Source organism: Vanderwaltozyma polyspora, genomic scaffold, assembly GCF_000150035.1.
Source record: "Vanderwaltozyma polyspora DSM 70294 KpolScaffold2000 genomic scaffold, whole genome shotgun sequence".
Classification (NCBI taxonomy): domain Eukaryota; kingdom Fungi; phylum Ascomycota; class Saccharomycetes; order Saccharomycetales; family Saccharomycetaceae; genus Vanderwaltozyma; species Vanderwaltozyma polyspora.
The window spans coordinates 210,741-229,288 of NW_001834690.1; the positions used below are offsets into that span (position 1 = coordinate 210,741).

The following is an 18,548-nucleotide window of genomic DNA, read 5'->3' on the forward strand; positions in this document are numbered from 1 at the left end:
AAACAATAATACCGATTTTTTTACAGTTCATTAATATCAATCATATGTACTTATCTATTTTCTGTATCAGAAACATAATTAACGATATTATATTCTATTATATCAATATATGCATAAATATTTTTTTGACTTAATGTATATTTGAGCCCTATCTTTTTTGCATTATTGGTTAGTCGTACAGAACCAAATAAATTTAAGATTATTAATACAATTTCTTAAAATCTATATATCAAGAGGATTGCACCACCTTTGACCACCAATCATGGACATTCGTTAATTACATCATAAGACCCCTTACTCCCCCAAGTGTGTAACGATATTTCTTAAACCATTAGAAAAAGAATCCTTATTAGACAAAAAGTGTGGGAAATTAGATCAGAACACCTATACAACTAAATTAAAATATAATCACTTGAACCACTATCAAATCACCCTCATGTAACTAACTACATCAACAATAGAAATATATAGATCAGGAAAATAACCACCTTTATTTCTTCACCTACAATTTTATGCTAAAAATTATCAATATTTTTTGATACCGTTTGACTTAGAAGATATTAAAGATCAAGCAAAGCTTAATTTTCTTTTGATTGCCCCCAATCAATAAATTTATTAACAAAGGCCAGCACCAAATGAAATCTCGGTACTGTAAAACTGCCTCTTATTATATATACATCGGTTCATCCATCCATTCATCAAGCCAAAATAACAGCAGCGTATAGTGGAATATGAAATCGACAAGTCAAGAAGGCATCGTACAACTAGTACAAATCTTGATATATTTATTACTAAGTTAAGTTTTATAATTTTTTAGTAAGATTAAATCTTCTAACGGTTTCTTACGTTTTACTCTTGGAAAGTTAAACTTCTGCTATTATTAACACATTTGCTTCAGGATAAAGTTTGAAGTGAGTCCAAGTATTACTGTAATTACTGGTTCTACTACTCCTAGGACGTATTGTAGTGTATATTTTACATTTTTTTTCACCTTGGAAGCGGTAACGTAAAACTTACTAAAAAATATTCCAGATGGTTAAAGGCTCTATAATTTCTAAGGGAATTACTGAAATCTGTAAGATAGTATAAGTGGAAAAGGTTTGTTGAGCTTTTGATTGCTGTTAGTTGCCTGTTAGTAGGATATTAGTAATTATTTATATCTTCAATTGTTTAAAGGGTTAATGGTTAGTTGAAGAGTTTTGGAAAGATATAAAAAGCCATCAAACATCTCATTAATTGAAGTTTTATTTCTTGAATCTTGTTTGTAATTGATCCCTTGTATTTTTACATTAGAAAAAAAACCAAGAACTATTAGTTGCTTTGCTCATACCAAAATCAAGTAGTATTTCAGATAATTTAACAAAAACTATCATCCCAACAATTCTTTAATATTTTATAAAAAATGGCCTCTGCTACTCCATATTTGAACGCTGTTTCTACTCGTCGTACTATTTACTCTTTGAAACCACAATTACCAGCTGGTGTGTCTATTCAAGATGTTCAAAGCACTATTCAAACTGTTGTTAAGGACACCCCAACCAGTTTCAACTCTCAATCAGTCCGTGCTGTTATTTTAACTGGTGAATCTCACAAGAAAGCTTGGGATCATGTTGTTAAGTCTTTGCCAGAAGGTGATGCTCAAATGAGACCAAAATCTATCAGAGATGAAGCTTATGGTAGTGTCATCTTCTTCTCTGATGGTCCAACTGTTGCCAAATTACAAGAAGGTTTCCCAGCTTACAGTGCCTTATTCCCACAATGGGCTGACCACTCTAACGGTGCTGCTCAAATCCATTCCTGGACTGCTTTGGAATTACAAGGTTTAGGTTGTCATTTGCAACATTACAACCCATTTGTTCAAGCTGCTTTACCATCCGACATCCCAGCTGACTGGACTGTTCAAGCTCAATTAGTCTTCGGTGCCCCAGCCGGTGCTGCTGGTGAAAAGACTTTCATTGAAAACCCAGTCAAGACCTATAAATAAGTTCGTAATTTATAGATTTCAATAATTATTATAACGTTTGTATATTCTTTTGTAAAGAAATTATTATGACTTCGAATTTTATTACTTCATTCATTCTTAAGATATAAATGATTTTTCTTACTCTTTATAAGTGTAGTATATAATGCTACAAACATTTTTTGGTGGGTTTACGTTTCAACAGCCGTTAATAACTAAAGCTACAATAACTGATAAACTAATTCCCTAGCTTCATTACACTGACGTTCCCTTAACTGTTACTTGTTTCGAACTAGTTTTTTTCAAATCTTGAAAAATGCCTGAATCAATACCGTAAAGGTTAGTAAAAATTTAGTAATTAAGAAATATTAGTAAAGCGGAAACAAATCGTTTGGTTTTATTGGAATCTTTTAAAGGACTAAGAGAGAGAGAGGTAGTGAAAAAGGGTTCGATATTCTAATAATAGGGAGTAGTTACTTAACTGTTATTGGTTCAGTAATGATTTGTGAAGAGATTGTAGGTGGAACAAGTAAGGATGATTTTAGAATAAGGATAAGAAAAATGGTTATGGTTTTTGAGTGAAGTATAAAAAGCCCATTAAACTTGTAGTCAATTGACCTTTTAATCTTGGGTTAAGAACTACTTTGTCTTGCGGTAGAAGTGACTATAACACCAGTAACAAAATTAGAAGTATTAATCTTATTTTTTTGAATATTTTTCAATATAGTAATATTTCTAACGTTAATCAATATTTTTTTCCCCTAAACTAATAATATCTTTGAAATGTCATCCGTTGCCCAGTATTTGAAAGCCATTGTTTCTCGTCGTACTATCTACGCTTTGAAACCAGAATTGCCAGCTGGTGTTTCTATTCAAGATGTTCAAAGCACTATCCAAACCGTTGTTAAGGACACTCCAACCTGTTTCAACTCTCAATCAGTCCGTGCTATTGTTTTGACCGGTGAGTCTCACAAGAAAGCTTGGGAAAATGTCATCAATGCCATGCCAAGTGCTGATGCTCAAATGAGACCAAAATCTATCAGAGATGAAGCTTATGGTAGTGTCATTTTCTTCTCTGATGGTCCAACTACTGCCAAATTACAAGAAGGTTTCCCAGCTTATAGTGCCTTATTCCCACAATGGGCTGACCACTCTAACGGTGCTGCTCAAATCCATTCCTGGACTGCTTTGGAATTACAAGGTTTAGGTTGTCATTTGCAACATTACAACCCATTTGTTCAAGCTGCTTTACCATCCGACATCCCAGCTGACTGGACTGTTCAAGCTCAATTAGTCTTCGGTGCCCCAGCTGGCACTGCTGGTGAAAAGACTTTCATTGAAAACCCAGTCAAGACCTATAAATAAATATAGTTCCAAAATTCATTTATAATTCATAAATATTTGTATTAACGAAACTTCATCTATATTCTAAAAAGTGCATACTTTCTTAACCATCTATCTAGAATTGTTTTTTATCATGTATTAGTTACAAGAAAATTTCAGTGACGTTATATTTATTGCAAAGTATTAATTATTATCATTATTATATTTTATGAAATTACCAAATATTCTATGAAATCACAATCCGCACCCTATATTTATGCAATACACCTACCAGGTGCAATACCACGATCATCGTTTAAGTATCGTTTATCCGTAACGTCAACATCTACAAGATGATATTTGGATATAGCAGTACCATTACCTGTACATTTCTCTAACAGACACCATCCGTCAGTATGTGTAGCTAGAATTTTAACATATTCTCCCACTTTCAGATCTATCTCATCTGTTAACCTAGCTTCATATTGCTCCACAACTTGTTTAATGTCACCGATTTTATACTTAGTTTTTGGAGTTAAGGGCAATGGCTTGATATGGCTTAGATATTCCAAATGCTTCTTTATTTTCATTCTTTTTTTCTTTGAATTCTTCTTCCCTCTCTTCTTGTCTTCAGGTACAGAACCAATTTTTATTACTTTTACTCTATTTTGGTTTTCTCCTAGCTCTAAAGTCTGAACACCTATTGTTCCATATATTGCTGACGTTGGCCTTTTAACACTGCTCGAGCTGGCAGCATCGTGTTTACTTTCTGAACCTGAAAAATAGTTGTCTGAAGTTGCAAGTATTGGAGATCTTTCATTTTCAAGCTTTTCAAGATCAACGTATTCTTTATGAATTCTTGATAGTATTTTTAAGCGCTTCAGCTGTACTGTAGATGTAGGAGTTTCGTTATATAATTGTGCTTCAGGGTCTTCCAAATATGTCGAACCTCTTAAAAACCATCTTGAAAGTGGTGATTCATACTTCCAATTTGTTAATATTGCATCACTTCCACTTTCAGAATGCTTTTTAGTCAATTTTGTATTTACTATATTTTCCATCGAAGGGAATGTAGACGGTATATGATGAATATTTGGTGGTTCTGTATATAAAAGCTTTTCAACATCAACTGTCTCAATTGATTTGTCAAAATTAGGATTTCCAAAGGGTATAGCAACTGATTTTTTTGGTGTCAAAATATGTTGCGATTTATCTTTTGAGATTTTGTATTGAACTTTGGAAGACATATTACCAGTAAATGGTAGCCTCTTCTCATTTATATATTCTTCGTTAGACTCGGTTGGTTTACTACTATACAAACATTTGTTAAACCAATTACTTTGAATCGGTTTATTAGATTCTGTTGGCGACACAACTTTCGTAGATTTATGGAAATAGTCCTTTTTCAAATATAAAAATAGCAATATACATAATAACAAACAGACAATCCCTACTGGTAATCCAATTGCCAAACCAATTGTTTTTCCAGAAGATTTTGAACTATTTGATTCACCATCTATTGTAATATAAGTTGGCACTGATAAAGCGCTACTATATACTTTCGTCACTGATTGTGATTGAATTGCTGATATTGTGCTTTTAATGACATCTGTACTTTCTGAGTAGGAATGAATTGAAGACAAAGTAGTACTTATTGAATTTGACGTCCTTATTTGACTCGAATTATGTGTTGTACTACTTCTAAGTGTAGTAGTAATCCTGAATATCGTAGTTATGGCAGGATCGGTAGTAGTGGTTGCCATTTTCTATTCTTTTGCAGTAAACCTTATTTTGCCATTCTTTTAATTATAAACCTAAATAGACTGGATTTTTTTTGAATAACCCATATATATATATATATTTATAAATCTTTATGAAGATGCATCATAGTTTGAAATATTCACACCTACCAAGACTCAAATATGTTAAACAGTCATAATGATAGTTTCATTTTAGTTTCACATTAAATGTGATAGCGCCGTTATATCATTCCCGTTTAAAACTTTACTTCAAAGAGGTTGAAACATGAAACAAAGGTCAATAAATATCTACCAGCCTTATAATTTTGGTTATATGAATTTGCTGGTTTGTTTTTAGGATAATTTGATCTTGAACATCATTTAATTTCTTATAAAATTGCAATTCGTGTAAAATTTAACTGAATGCATATTGTCCATTTAGAATGGATAACTAATCTATATATAATTATGCATATAAAAATATGGATGGATAAATATATAAGTATTTCATATTTGAATAAAAATAGAAAATGCAGCTTTGAAATATATTATTGTTTAAAATATTTTCAAAGTCTACCACCTGGAGTGATACCGTGGAGGGAGCTTGAATTTACATCTAACTCTTCAAAGTCACCTCTATGCCTTAACATGATTGTTGGATGCAACCCTTGTTGTTTTAGATTTTTAAATATAACAACTGGTTTCTCATCCAATTCTAATATTCTTTCTTGGTCGCCGTAACATATAACCAATCCATATTGTCTCCATTCATGTTCGTTTAAATTATGTCTCTTCATTGCATTTCTTAAAATCCTTTCACATGAATCTTCTTTTGAGGCTCGTAATTGTTTTAAAGGCTCAGTTGCTATACTTGATTTCTCTATGTTTGTATTAGTTGATTCATTATATGAGTGTGATGAATTTGGTCTATTTGGAATTGGAGGTTTACCTGACTTAGAACTTGATTTTTTCAAATTCGTAGTAGATGAAGATGCAGAAGTACTATTTTGATAAATTTGATTCCCTAACGTTCCAGAATGAGAAAGTTCATTATGACTATTTACTGAGTTGCTTGAGAACCCTTGTTGTAACGGAGAAACATGTGTATTCTGTGCAGATACTAGAGGTGATGCATGTGGGGTTTGAGCAGTCATCGTTGGACTTGAATTTGTGCTCCTAACTAAATCTAAAACATCCAAACGTAATCTTGAATACTGCGACTGGAAGTCTTGCAGCTTTACAGATAATGTCGTGTATAAATTTTGTAACGTCACCACCATATTCTCTTGCTGCTCCAATTTTAAAGAACTTGTTTCCTTAGATTCAAATAATTTATTCAATAAAACTTTAAATCTTAATGCTAACCCACGATCATTACCACATAATTCCTTACAATCCTCTAAAGTCAACTCCTCCAATAAATCTCCCGTTATATTATGTTGATGTAAATTATTACATAGCGTACTATCTTGGGGAATGCCTAATGAAGACATACACCAGGCTACCACCTCCTGAGTAGTCCAACTATTACAATTTACATCAACCACCATGGAACTACTCATTGCTTCACACATCACAACAATATACTAATACTTGTATATATAGAATGAGTTCTATTATCCAAATGTCTACTTGCGATATCTATCTATTAAACATTCATATATAAAATATATAATTATATATTTATAGCCAAATATCGAAATATATCAAAAATCGATGTAAGCTATACAATTTGCATTGTTTCTACCATTTTTAAATTTTGAAGCCTAAATTTAACTTTAGTCGTCAATGAAGGCGTACTTCAAAAATAAAGCTGCAGGACTGGTGCAATTTATCCACCCAATCTTTTTGATGACTTTAAGCAAGGTAAAAAAAATAAACAAATAAACCAAATTACCAAGACATCAATCAAGCACTTATCTGTATGCTGATTGTACTGAAATCTTTTATTAATTAAAACGTAACGTTACTTATTAAATATTATATTAAATTACACTATGTACATGAATGCCAATAAACTGTTTAGTAAAGTTGTTAAGGGAGTAATGTTAGAGAGGTGAATAAAACTATCAACGTTCTTCCCAAATATCATCTGAACTACCACGGTGTTCCTTATTGTATTCCATTTGTTTTCGATACCATTCTTGAACCTTTACAGGATCTTTACCATTGAAGAGACAAAATTTAAACTTTTCTAATTGTACTTCACATTGATTAAATTTACCATATCTGTAATAATTTCTGAATTGACCACCTAACGATAGACATATCGTCATTTGATCAAATGCTTCTTTACAGCTCATGGTATCAGGGTATTCTGTAGACATCCTTGGTCACTACTACTTTATAACGGGTTTAAACTAGCAAGATATACAACACTTGCGATTGCCTCTTATCTATCTTACAAGATATACACACACCCACGCAAATATATATGTATGATTGCTTTCGAATCAACTGAAATCAATTATTAATTCATTTATATTGATCAATTTCATTGCTTGTATGACAAGTAGGGTTCTTTTATCAAGGTTGTGAAATTTTTCACCAGTAAGCAACCAGTACGAAGAAGAAAGGACAACCTTTGATAGTGGTATATTGAAAAGGTAAGGTGAGCTCGAATTTTAGTTATTTGCATTCAACAATATATAAATAAATGGTTTCGGCGTATGCTTAAGGTACATATATTCGTCATTATTAATTTATGAATTGGGTGTTCAAGTTCTTTTTTTTGTTTCACAATATGAATTTCCTTTTGTCTAATCATTGAAAAATGTTGACCGTAGGTTTAAATTGCTTTAGACGTTTGTTTACAAGGAAGACGATACTTATTAATAAGGGAATCAGTAGCCAATTGGGCCAAGGTTTAGACAATCGCTTTAAGTTTAATAGAACAACCAAGACTGTTTTGGGCATCAGCATCACAATTGAACATGCCAGAAACCAAATGGAACTCTAATTTAACAGCTGAACAACTGGTATGTTTTAAAAACAAAGGCACAGAAGCACCAAACACTGGGAAATTTTTACACAATAAAGAAACTGGCATATATACATGTGCAAACTGTAACTCGCCATTATATAAAAGTCAAGCAAAATTTGATTCAGGATGTGGATGGCCTGCATTTTACCAAGAAATTTCACCAAACGCTTTGACTTATCATACTGATATTAGCCATGGAATGAAAAGAACTGAAATCTGCTGTTCAAAATGTAATGGCCATCTTGGCCATGTATTTGAAGGCGAAGGTTTTGACAAGATGTTAGGTCTACCCACTGACATGAGACATTGTGTTAACAGTGCTTCATTAAATTTTAAAAAAGAATAACAATTTCCTTGTTGTCTGTCTATACATTTTTTTTCCACCAACATCCCTTCCCCCCCTCCCCCTTCAGGTCCCTTGCAAATATCTGAAATTTCAACATTGCAGGTCCTGTGATCTCTATTTAACAACATTTCTAACCTATGTATCCTAATGTAAAGCTTATACAATCTACATATTCTTCTAGCCAATTTTATCACCATTACTAATCGAAATATCATTAGATCATTATTTGATATACAGCAACAGCGTGGCCCCGAGAGGTCAGGCTATGGGAGCGAATAGTGAAAAAAAAAAAAATCAGTGAAGTTAAGTTAAGCTTTCCTTCAGTCGAGATAAAAAAAGGCAGAATTGATAGATTGCATTTGAGTTCTGATTAATTTTACAAGTTAGTTTACAAGTTTTGGAATAATATAAATAAGAGAACAATAATCTGGAAACGGTAATTTTGCCTGATGGGTGGTTTTTCAGATCTTGATTTTCTAACATTAGCAATTGTGGTCGGTATAGCATTTCTAACTAGGACATTCCTAACAAGCTCACCAAAAAAGATGGTCTCTCAAGCAACAGTTTCAAGAGTTAAAGAATTAATTGGCCAAAAGAAGGTTTTTGTTGCCGCAAAATCTTATTGTCCATATTGCCAAGCTAGTTTGCAAACTTTATTCACTGATTATCATGTTCCAAAGGACAAATCTTTGGTTTTGCAATTAAACCAAATGGAAGATGGTGATGACATTCAAGCTGCTTTAGCTGAAATTACTGGTCAAAGAACTGTGCCAAATATTTACATTGATGGTAAACATATTGGTGGTAACAGTGACTTGCAACAATTGAAGTCTTCTGGTAAACTTGATGAATTGTTGAAAGCTGCTTTGGCTTAATTTACTAAATTTAATAGATTTAAGTTTATTTAGATGATAGAATTCGTTTAGTCTATTTGCTTATCTTTTTATTAAGGAAATAGTATGACGGGTTTATATGTTTTATATATATATATATTTATATATATGTATATGATGAATTGAAAGTTTTCTTTGTTTCAGATGTGTTGAATTGTTTAGGTATTTAGGGCTAATATTCAACAGTATTTCGAATTGTTGAAAGAAATGCCTTATTTGGATCTTCGAACCAACATGCACCGCCAAATTCAGTTTGACGTTGATATGCAATTTTCCTCTTCGATTTATTCCCCTTTGATTCAGAATTATCATTATTGTTAAACATCGGTTCCATTTCTCGTAATGCATCTACCACTCTGTTAATAGATGAACTAGGTACAATCTTCGGTTCGTTTGACTGTCTGTGTGCGACCTCATGGGCACTTTTACTTATATACCTTAAATCATCAAGATTCATCACTTTTCTAAAATTAATATCACCAATTCTCATTAATATTTGTAATGTATAATATGCATCATTACCACCATTGTGCAAATAGGAATGTGGAATATTGAATAACCGAAGCATAGTGCCAAGTCCACAACCAATTTCACCGTAGCATGTTTTGTATATATTTGCTGTATCGAATTCAAATATATCAGATCTTCCAATATAACCCAAGTTAGGCTTCATCGGATTCTTGTTTTTAAGTCTAGAATCATCACGTTCATTAAGAATATCATTGGAAGGGTTTGCATAGGGTTTACCTTCTTTATTATCCTGCTTATTACCCTTTGAATTATTCTTATTCGTATTTTTCTTTGTTGAATTATAGCGTTCTTTATTTTTGGAGAATAAATCATCAAAAAACAATCCTGGAATAGTGACACCCATCTGAAGTAACCATTTTAAGTCACCAATGATATCGTGACCTACAAATGCTCTTTCCCAAGTTTTATCTTCTTCTGTTCTAGGAAGCATATAGAAATTGATTAATGATTGGATAAATTCTACACAGCCCAACAATGGCATCACTAAACTTTCACCATGTAAGAAACAATTCTTATGATCCCCTACAATTTTTGAATTTCGAAGGAATAACGATTCCTCTACAATTAGGTGATAGCTTCGTATAAATGGTGTTATTGAATATTTATTCTCTCTGGGATCATATATTGAAATACCAATTTCTGTCACAATTTTACTGTTACGCTCGAATGCCTCGATATCAACCGAAAACAGTATACTTGAACGCAAAGAAATAGATTTTATAACTCTACACAATTGTTTAAAATTATCTGAGTCTGTATCGAGAGAAAGACTGGAAAATTTTAATTTGGCTTTTTTAAGACGCAAACAAAGTTCTTCATTAAAGGAATTTGAATTAAATAATTTTTTTTCACTTTGATATTTCTTTAAACTTAAAGTATCATTTTCATCAATTTTGGATCCATCAATTCCATATTTCTCATTCCAAGCTTGTTCCACGATATTTAACAAGAATTTCCCCTTCCTATCTGATCTTTTACTTTCTTTCCCAGTCGATGTCTTACTATTTGGTAAACTTTTGTTTTTGAAAGTTCCAATATCAGAATTTTTATAAGACATACCTTGTGGATAGAGAGAATCGATATACTTATTTGTTTCATCAAAAAGAATTGACTGGAATAAAATATCATTCTCTTCCATTTGAGATTTAAAATCATTGGTCAACTCAGCAATATAGGCATCAACCTTTTCATTCAAAGGATCATTTACCAATTTGACGTATGGAATCGTTCTAAGATTTTTAAAATACTCGATATTATCGTTAAATGAAGTTGAAATTGGAATCTGCTTCAAAACAGTGTTCAAAGAACTTTTATAACGATAATTTACTGAAGTAGCAGCATCAGATTTCCCACGAACATATATATCTGGGGGCTGTTTAAATCTATTAGCAACAAGAGCACTCACTGGTTGCATCCGATGATTAGCATCTTGACTCGATGGTACTACTTTCCAATCCCTACTCATAACAATTAGTACCGTACCGTATATAAATTTAATTTCAAAAATATCTGCAAATATACCTGTATATTTCCATTATATAATCGTAACTCAACATACTATAATTGAACAAATAGATCAATTATAAGAGAACACTGACGCTATATAGAATTATCTAAATTTTTTTTATTCTTACTGTAATATTTTTTTTGTCAGATCCCAGATATACAAAGCAACCATCCAAGAATGCAATAGGACAAGCATAAACCCAGACTCTCTCATGCATCTCAGAACAAGCAGATAGACACTACTTCCCTCCCACATCCATCCTTTATCAAAATCTCATCTCAACTGCCTCATACATTCAAAAGTTTCATCTCATCTCATCTCACCTCACCTCATCTCATCACGACTGAAAAATTTTTGATGTAATTTTTTACGCGATGCTTTGCGATGAGGCACCAAGCAAAAAAAAAAATTAGAGAAGCTTCACCATCCATCACCATTGATGAAGTTGAAAGAAAATTTTTTTTTTGCTTGTAATAGTTGCAATTGATTTATGATTTGAATATCATTTGTGGTTGGCGGTTTAAATTCTATTCATTCAATATATTTTTGAAAAAACTTTTTTTTTAAATAGTTGATAAACTTCTGTTAACGACAATTTTGACAGGATTGAAACTGATCAAGAGCATAATATCATAGCATAGCATTAGATTTTAAGTTTTCTTTTTTGATAGTAATAATAAAAATGTCTGTTGAAGTTGCTAAACCAATTGAAATCGCTGAACAAGCTGAGAAAGTCAAGGAATCTGAACCAGTTTTCACTCCTGCTCCAGTTCCAACCTCATCTCCATGGAAATCTGTTTCATCTGATATTCCTGTTACTGAAATTACTTTGGATTTCAGTGATAACAATAGAAAGAGAAATGTCCCAGCCATGAAATCTTCTAATGCTACTAAATGGGTTCCAATTAAAGCTTCTATCGTGATATCAGGTTCTAAATCTATGAATAACGGCAATAACAATCATAGAAGAAACGCTACTAAGAGTGCTAAGAACAGAAATAACAAATCTAAGAATGTTACAAAAAAAGTTCAGCAGCAAAAGGATGCAGACGTATCAGATGAATCTAAGGATGGTGACAACTCTAATACCAACGGTGTCAAGTCCGAAAAGAACGATGGTAAAAGATTGAATAACAACAACGGCAACAATTTTCAAAAGAAGAAGTTCTACAACCGTAATGGAAACCAACAAAGACGTCAACTAAATAATAACATCTCTCGTAATGACCAATTTAACAGATCATCTAATACCCAAAACTCTTTACCACCTGCTTTCATCGCAGTTAATAATGTTGCGGCTCAAGTTGAATATTACTTCAGTGAAGAAAACTTGTCAAAGGACACATTTCTAAAATCCAAGATGTCTAAAAATGGGTTGGTTCCATTGTCTCTAATTTCCCAATTCTACCGTGTTGTCAATATGTCATTTGGTGGTGACCACAACTTAATCTTAGCTGCCGCCAGAGAAATCGTCGCTAATGAAAATGCAACCGTTGAAATTGTAACTGGTAAGATTGAATCTTCTGAAGAAACTGAATCCAACTTGTTAAGTAAATATTTTGTTCGTTCAAAGAACTGGTCTTCTCACATCCCTGATGAATCAGCTTCTGATGTCGAAATTGAAGATGTCCTGGTCGGTGATGTAATGGATGCCTTTAGAATCTCTTTTGTCCCACCTACTGAAGATGCTCCATCAAACTAAATCCACCATTGAATAGAAGATTGAATTTCATTGTGAAGTTGTTCTTTTATTCCGTTCTTATTTCCACCCTCCCTCAAGAATATATTTTTTATCCCCAATCAATTTTTAAAAGTACAATTGTCATATTATTTATCAATGGCACTATAGCCATAGATCCAAAAACCCAAGTATTGCAAAATTCCCCATAGATTCCCAATACTTAAAACTTAGATACAACAGCATGTGGTAAAAAATACCATAAACTTTATTATTATATAACCATATTTAGTTTCTTAATCAAAAAAAAGTTAAGCTATTTTTTTTTTAAAACAAGAATGTTAAAAAATTAAAGTGGTTCACAATGATTGCAACAAATGGGCCTCCAATAACTCACGTTCATCATCTTGGATGCTCATACTATAGAAGCTGAATATTTCTTCAATGCCAAATTTTTTTTAATCAGCACAATACTGACGCACTCTCAGTCCAGAGGCCATTAATCGCCAGAAAAAACCAAAATATTGAATAGAATTCACTTAATAACAAACTGAATATACCCAGATCCTTACTTAAACCATAATGAAGTGTTCATGTTACTTCTATTTACGATCAACGATTTACTGTCACTTTAAAATATTAAATACTGAAACTTTTCAAAGGGCTTCCTGTCCATCGCTCAATAAAAATTAAAGGTCGATAAGAATATTGAATCCTTAAAATAAAGGCATAGCAACTGGGAATAGGAGTATTGGAAGATATTAAAAGGGGGACAAGAGAGCAATTGTGATTGGGTATTAGTATTGCTTGTTTGTGTATCTGGTATATATTTTGATCCGTGATGAGATATGGTACGTTGGGAGAAGAGATTAATACAACCGAGGTAACTGATGAGTTTGAAACTTTACAGACAATTAAAAGAACAAAGCAAAATATAGTAGGGTGGTATTTTTATTCATTCTCTAGTGAACCATTTGTCGTATCAGCGATTGCTACATATATTCCATTACTTTTAGAACAATTTGCAAGACATAATGGTGTTACTTTAGAGGATCATTCTGTGCATTGTACTGCAGATCATGATAAATGTGTATTAGGACTATTCAGTAATAGGATATATATCGATACATCTAGTTTTGCATTATATACATTTTCTGTTAGTGTGTTTTTCCAGACGTTGGTGGTTATTACAGTCTCAGGAGTGGTAGATATTTGGAATACCGTGACGTTCAAAAGAAATGTTTTATTATTATTTGGTATTATTGGTGCACTTTCTACAATATTAATTTCAAGAATATATAACACTCAGTATTATATGTTAGCATTTCTTTGTATTCTTTCCAACTCATGCTATGGTGTTGTAAATGTTGTTGGAAATTCTTTGTTACCTTTGTTTGTTAGTGAATACTTGCAGCATAACTCAAGCTCACTGGATGAACGTGACAATGTTGATATATTGACAACATTGATCAGTGGTAGAGGTGCTAGTATTGGGTACTCTAGTGCTCTGGTGGTTCAAATAATATCTATATTTTTGATTAAAAAAAGCAAATCAAGTGAGAATATTCAAGTTGCAACTCTATTTGTTGGTATATGGTGGCTAATATGGCAATTGCCGATGTCATGGCTTCTACAAGATTCACCAATCTCTGCTGACGTTACACCAGAAGATATGGATAATTTAAGTATACATAAACCTAAAAAATGGATTTTTAAATTTTCAAATTTAAAACATGGTTGGTCCTCACTATTCCAAGCCTTGAAGCATGCAAAACTATTAAAAGATGTTGTTATTTTCCTGGTTGGTTGGTTTATTGTCAGTGACTCAGTGACAACTATTAACTCTACTGCCATCCTTTTCGCTAAAACGGAACTTAAAATGAGTACCTTAAGTTTAATTGTCCTAAGTATTTTGACAATGATCAATGCAATATTGGGTGCCTTTACAATTCCTCAGTTTATTTCAAGAAAGTTTCAGCTGCCAGGTGAAAAGTTACTGATCTACATAATTCTTTGGGCCAGCTTTATTCCATTCTATGGTATTTTAGGATTTGTGTTTAAAAATATTGGGTTAAAACATAAATTCGAGATGTTTATAACGGCGATATGGTACGGAATATCTCTTGGTGGTCTTTCCGCAGTCTCAAGATCGGTGTTTAGTTTAATTATTCCAAGAGGTCAAGAATCCACATTTTTTAGTATTTTTAACGTTACTGACAAAGGCTCATCTATTTTAGGACCCCTTCTGATAGGTTTAATTACCGATTATACTCATGATATTAGGTATTCTTTCTTCTTACTATTTGCTTTATTGATTTTGGCTATACCTATATTTCATCTTCTTGACGTTGAAAGAGGAAAGAAAGAAGCAAGTTCCCTACAGAAGATACCTATCGCCGACTAGAAAGGGGGTTATAAATTGAAAATCTAGGCAAATTGTTAAATAGCACCTACTTAATATTAATGATACCAAATAAATACTAATTGAAATTACGAAATACAAAGATTATAGATACATTATATGATTAATCAGTTAAATTCATACACTTAATTTATAAAAGGATATTCATTAGTCATACAAAACTTATTCAATAAAAATCATTGTGATTTTGTTGTTGCATTAGCTATAAAGAACAAAACATCTACAACGTCATACAACATTAATCATGCTTATGCGACCAAAGCACATAAGGCGGCACCGACACCAGAACCATCTTTTGCGATACGTAAATGAACCTTACGTTCACCTTCAGCACCAATTGGAGACAAAGCCAAGGCATGTCTCATCATTGATCTGAAACCTGGATAGTATTCGACAACCGAACCATCACAACCAATTTCAACTTCACCATGATATCTCTTGTTCAAAGCATTGGTTTTTTTCAAGATGGCAGCAATTGGAATGGCTGCCAAATAAGCAGATCTGTGAGAAATGCCACGAACCAACTTTTGGATACTGTGACGTTCAGCAAAAGTAGTAGGTAATCTTAAAGATTGTAATAAGGACAATTCAGTTTCGGCCAATTCTTTAGAATCATCAATTTCAATGTGAGATAAAACTTCAGAAGACAATTCTAATGGAGACTTCAATCTTTGAGGCAATTGATCATAAGATCTGTATTGGTTGAACATGACGCCTTGATCATGTAAGTCAACCAAGATGCATCTTAAAATTTCACCCAAGTACATACCAGAGACACGCTTTTCAAATAGATGGAAACCTGGATTAGCAGAAGATTTTTGATCGACTTCTACATCATATTTAGTAGTTGGTAAGTGTTTACAGTTATTATCGAATGAACCCCATTCAGTGTTAATAACCATATGTGTCTTACCTTCATCTAATAGTCTCTTTCTGTCTTCTTCAGGCAATTTCTTGATATTCTTAATTTCTTCCATGTAACAACCGTTAGTACCAGTGCCGTAGATACAACCGATTGCTACTTCAGTGATATCACCAGAAGTTAGAGAGTCAGTGTTATCGGAACAGTAACAGTGAGATAACAAAGTACCTACAGTATCATTAGTCATTGCAACGACGTGAACAAATGGTAAACCTTGAGCATTCAATTCATTTTGATACAACTCGACGATATCTTTACCGACAGTGTCAGCAATCTTGAAACCTTTAGTCCATCTGATTAAGCAACCGGAATTCAAAGAAGTTTGGTTAACTGGATACGAGAAAGTGAAACCCAATTTCAAAGGTGGTAAACTTTCTGAGTTTGGAGCCAAATATTCTGGATGATACTTCTTAATGAAGGCCATTGTTCTTCTTGAAAGGTATGAGAATAAATCTTTTGAAGTAACGGATTCATCGTCTAACAATTCATCAGGGATTTTTGACTTCATTTGTTCCAACTGGAAAGTATGGTCACCATTTAATTTAACGGAACAGACTCTGAAGTTGGTACCACCTAAATCAGCAGCCAAGACGACACCTCTCTCAGTACCATTTGGCATACCGGTGACAAAAGAAGGGATCATTGGTAAACCTTTCGAACTGGTAGCATCTTGCTTATTTAAACCTTCTTCCATCTGTTCGATGAAGTAATCAGTCAATTCTTGTAGTTTCTCATCACTGATGTAGAATTCATCACAGATGTCATCGACAGCTTTTGTCAATGCTTGTTCTGTGGCTTTATGAAGTTCGTTAAAGGACATTACGAATGTATGGTGAGTTGCTCAATTGAAGTTTTGAGTGGTATTCTTTCTAGGATGGATAAATATGAATCAATTGGGTTGAATTGAGTGTTTCTTCTCTTAAAGATAGTGATTGAACACAGGGTTTATATAGTTTGGGAATGAATATATATTGTATATAAAGGGGGTGGTTGAGGGAGAGAGGTTTAGTGATATTGATAAGATTAGGCATGAAGAGTGAATTCTTAAAACTGTTTGTTGACGTATCTCTTTAACAAGAACGACAGGTGTGTAGTAGTAAGCAGGAGGGAGGGAATTTATAGACTTTATTTGGGGGGTGATGATGAGAAATAAGTATGATTGATTGATCGATTGATTGATTTATGGAGGTCTACCAAAAGAGAGACAGACAAACAATAGTACCAACGAATTTAATCAAAGAAAGAAAGATATAGTAATGATCTGTCTGTGTGAGAGGAGTGTGGGTACAGTTTGCTTTGAATAAGAACACATTGGCTATTATGTGCTATTTCGAGAAATTGAATGAACGACGATTTAGTAAGCCCCGTACCAGCCTGCGATTCGAACTCGAAGAGACAGAGATTGTAAGTAAGAGACAGTTCGAAATACGAAATTGCGTTTAATTTGTTGGATTGTTGCAATGAAATGGAATGGAATGGAATGTGATGAAATGCCATATATAGTAGTGTAGTTTTTAATGTGAGTCCTTTTTCTATTCCCCTCAGACTTGGTTAGCAGGAAATCCAAGAGTGGACTGGACAGGTGGTGTTCCCCAGATGAAAGAGAAGCTGAAGTGAGAAAGTAGTGTTAAATTGGCGACGCCAACACGGGGAGCAAGTGAGCGTTGTTGGGATAGCAGCGTGTATATGTATGTGTATGTGTATGTGTATGTGTCCTTGGAGCCCAAAGGATCAAGAATACGAATCAAGAGAACAAGTAATTCATACAACTTCAACTTCCAGTATTTGCTGGGGGGAAGGGGGCAGGGAGATTCATCTGTGATTTAGAAGCCAGTTGGTGCCAAAGGTAGTATATAGTATGGAATGGTCGTCTTAAAATATATAGATAGATAGATAGATATATATATAAATGTTAGAAGTCCAATGACAGTTACAGTTACAGTTACAGTTGCAGTTGCAGTTGCAGTTGCAGTTGCAGTTGCAGTTGCAGTTGCAGTTGCAGTTGCTGCTTTGAGTTTGAGCATGTGACTGTGATTGTGACCTCGGAGGGTGGACCTGTTCTCATGTGCCTATAACGTATGTGGTGATGCGTGTATGTATTACCTGCAATCACATACACCTCTACACCGCATCATACTGCACATCTATTGGCGTGGGGGAGGTGGTCTGCTTGTTTTTGTGTACACCGAAACCCAGACACATCAAAAAGAAAAGATAAATAAGAAAATGCAGAGCAAAGATCGC

At 33.3% G+C, this 18,548-nt stretch overlaps 11 protein-coding genes across 11 annotated transcripts; 6 read left to right on the plus strand and 5 right to left on the minus strand.

The window, feature by feature from the left end:
• Window positions 1-1,402: 1,402 nt before the first annotated feature.
• Window positions 1,403-1,984, plus strand: Kpol_2000p93 (nitroreductase family protein; the record flags this gene model as incomplete). The annotated part of the gene is made up of 1 exon (XM_001646933.1): window positions 1,403-1,984. The coding sequence occupies one exon, from the start codon at window positions 1,403-1,405 to the stop codon at window positions 1,982-1,984; it is 582 nt and encodes a 193-aa protein (XP_001646983.1).
• Window positions 1,985-2,743: 759 nt separating this feature from the next.
• On the plus strand, window positions 2,744-3,325 carry Kpol_2000p94 (nitroreductase family protein; the record flags this gene model as incomplete). The annotated part of the gene is made up of 1 exon (XM_001646934.1): window positions 2,744-3,325. The coding sequence occupies one exon, from the start codon at window positions 2,744-2,746 to the stop codon at window positions 3,323-3,325; it is 582 nt and encodes a 193-aa protein (XP_001646984.1).
• A 233-nt stretch (window positions 3,326-3,558) lies between these two features.
• FUS1 (Fus1p) lies at window positions 3,559-5,046 on the minus strand (the record flags this gene model as incomplete). Its single annotated transcript, XM_001646935.1, has 1 exon — window positions 3,559-5,046. The coding sequence occupies one exon, from the start codon at window positions 5,044-5,046 to the stop codon at window positions 3,559-3,561; it is 1,488 nt and encodes a 495-aa protein (XP_001646985.1).
• Window positions 5,047-5,588: 542 nt separating this feature from the next.
• On the minus strand, window positions 5,589-6,596 carry STE50 (Ste50p; the record flags this gene model as incomplete). Its single annotated transcript, XM_001646936.1, has 1 exon — window positions 5,589-6,596. The coding sequence occupies one exon, from the start codon at window positions 6,594-6,596 to the stop codon at window positions 5,589-5,591; it is 1,008 nt and encodes a 335-aa protein (XP_001646986.1).
• A 495-nt stretch (window positions 6,597-7,091) lies between these two features.
• On the minus strand, window positions 7,092-7,349 carry EMI1 (Emi1p; the record flags this gene model as incomplete). Its single annotated transcript, XM_001646937.1, has 1 exon — window positions 7,092-7,349. One exon carries the CDS (start codon window positions 7,347-7,349, stop codon window positions 7,092-7,094), a length of 258 nt encoding a protein of 85 aa, XP_001646987.1.
• A 606-nt stretch (window positions 7,350-7,955) lies between these two features.
• MXR2 (peptide-methionine (R)-S-oxide reductase) lies at window positions 7,956-8,351 on the plus strand (the record flags this gene model as incomplete). The annotated part of the gene is made up of 1 exon (XM_001646938.1): window positions 7,956-8,351. The coding sequence occupies one exon, from the start codon at window positions 7,956-7,958 to the stop codon at window positions 8,349-8,351; it is 396 nt and encodes a 131-aa protein (XP_001646988.1).
• Window positions 8,352-8,800: 449 nt separating this feature from the next.
• Window positions 8,801-9,226, plus strand: Kpol_2000p99 (glutaredoxin; the record flags this gene model as incomplete). The annotated part of the gene is made up of 1 exon (XM_001646939.1): window positions 8,801-9,226. The coding sequence occupies one exon, from the start codon at window positions 8,801-8,803 to the stop codon at window positions 9,224-9,226; it is 426 nt and encodes a 141-aa protein (XP_001646989.1).
• Window positions 9,227-9,416: 190 nt separating this feature from the next.
• Window positions 9,417-11,240, minus strand: Kpol_2000p100 (uncharacterized protein; the record flags this gene model as incomplete). The annotated part of the gene is made up of 1 exon (XM_001646940.1): window positions 9,417-11,240. One exon carries the CDS (start codon window positions 11,238-11,240, stop codon window positions 9,417-9,419), a length of 1,824 nt encoding a protein of 607 aa, XP_001646990.1.
• A 724-nt stretch (window positions 11,241-11,964) lies between these two features.
• On the plus strand, window positions 11,965-12,984 carry Kpol_2000p101 (uncharacterized protein; the record flags this gene model as incomplete). The annotated part of the gene is made up of 1 exon (XM_001646941.1): window positions 11,965-12,984. The coding sequence occupies one exon, from the start codon at window positions 11,965-11,967 to the stop codon at window positions 12,982-12,984; it is 1,020 nt and encodes a 339-aa protein (XP_001646991.1).
• An 817-nt stretch (window positions 12,985-13,801) lies between these two features.
• On the plus strand, window positions 13,802-15,364 carry ATG22 (Atg22p; the record flags this gene model as incomplete). Its single annotated transcript, XM_001646942.1, has 1 exon — window positions 13,802-15,364. One exon carries the CDS (start codon window positions 13,802-13,804, stop codon window positions 15,362-15,364), a length of 1,563 nt encoding a protein of 520 aa, XP_001646992.1.
• A 266-nt stretch (window positions 15,365-15,630) lies between these two features.
• Kpol_2000p103 (uncharacterized protein) lies at window positions 15,631-17,124 on the minus strand (the record flags this gene model as incomplete). Its single annotated transcript, XM_001646943.1, has 1 exon — window positions 15,631-17,124. The coding sequence occupies one exon, from the start codon at window positions 17,122-17,124 to the stop codon at window positions 15,631-15,633; it is 1,494 nt and encodes a 497-aa protein (XP_001646993.1).
• Window positions 17,125-18,548: the final 1,424 nt, after the last annotated feature.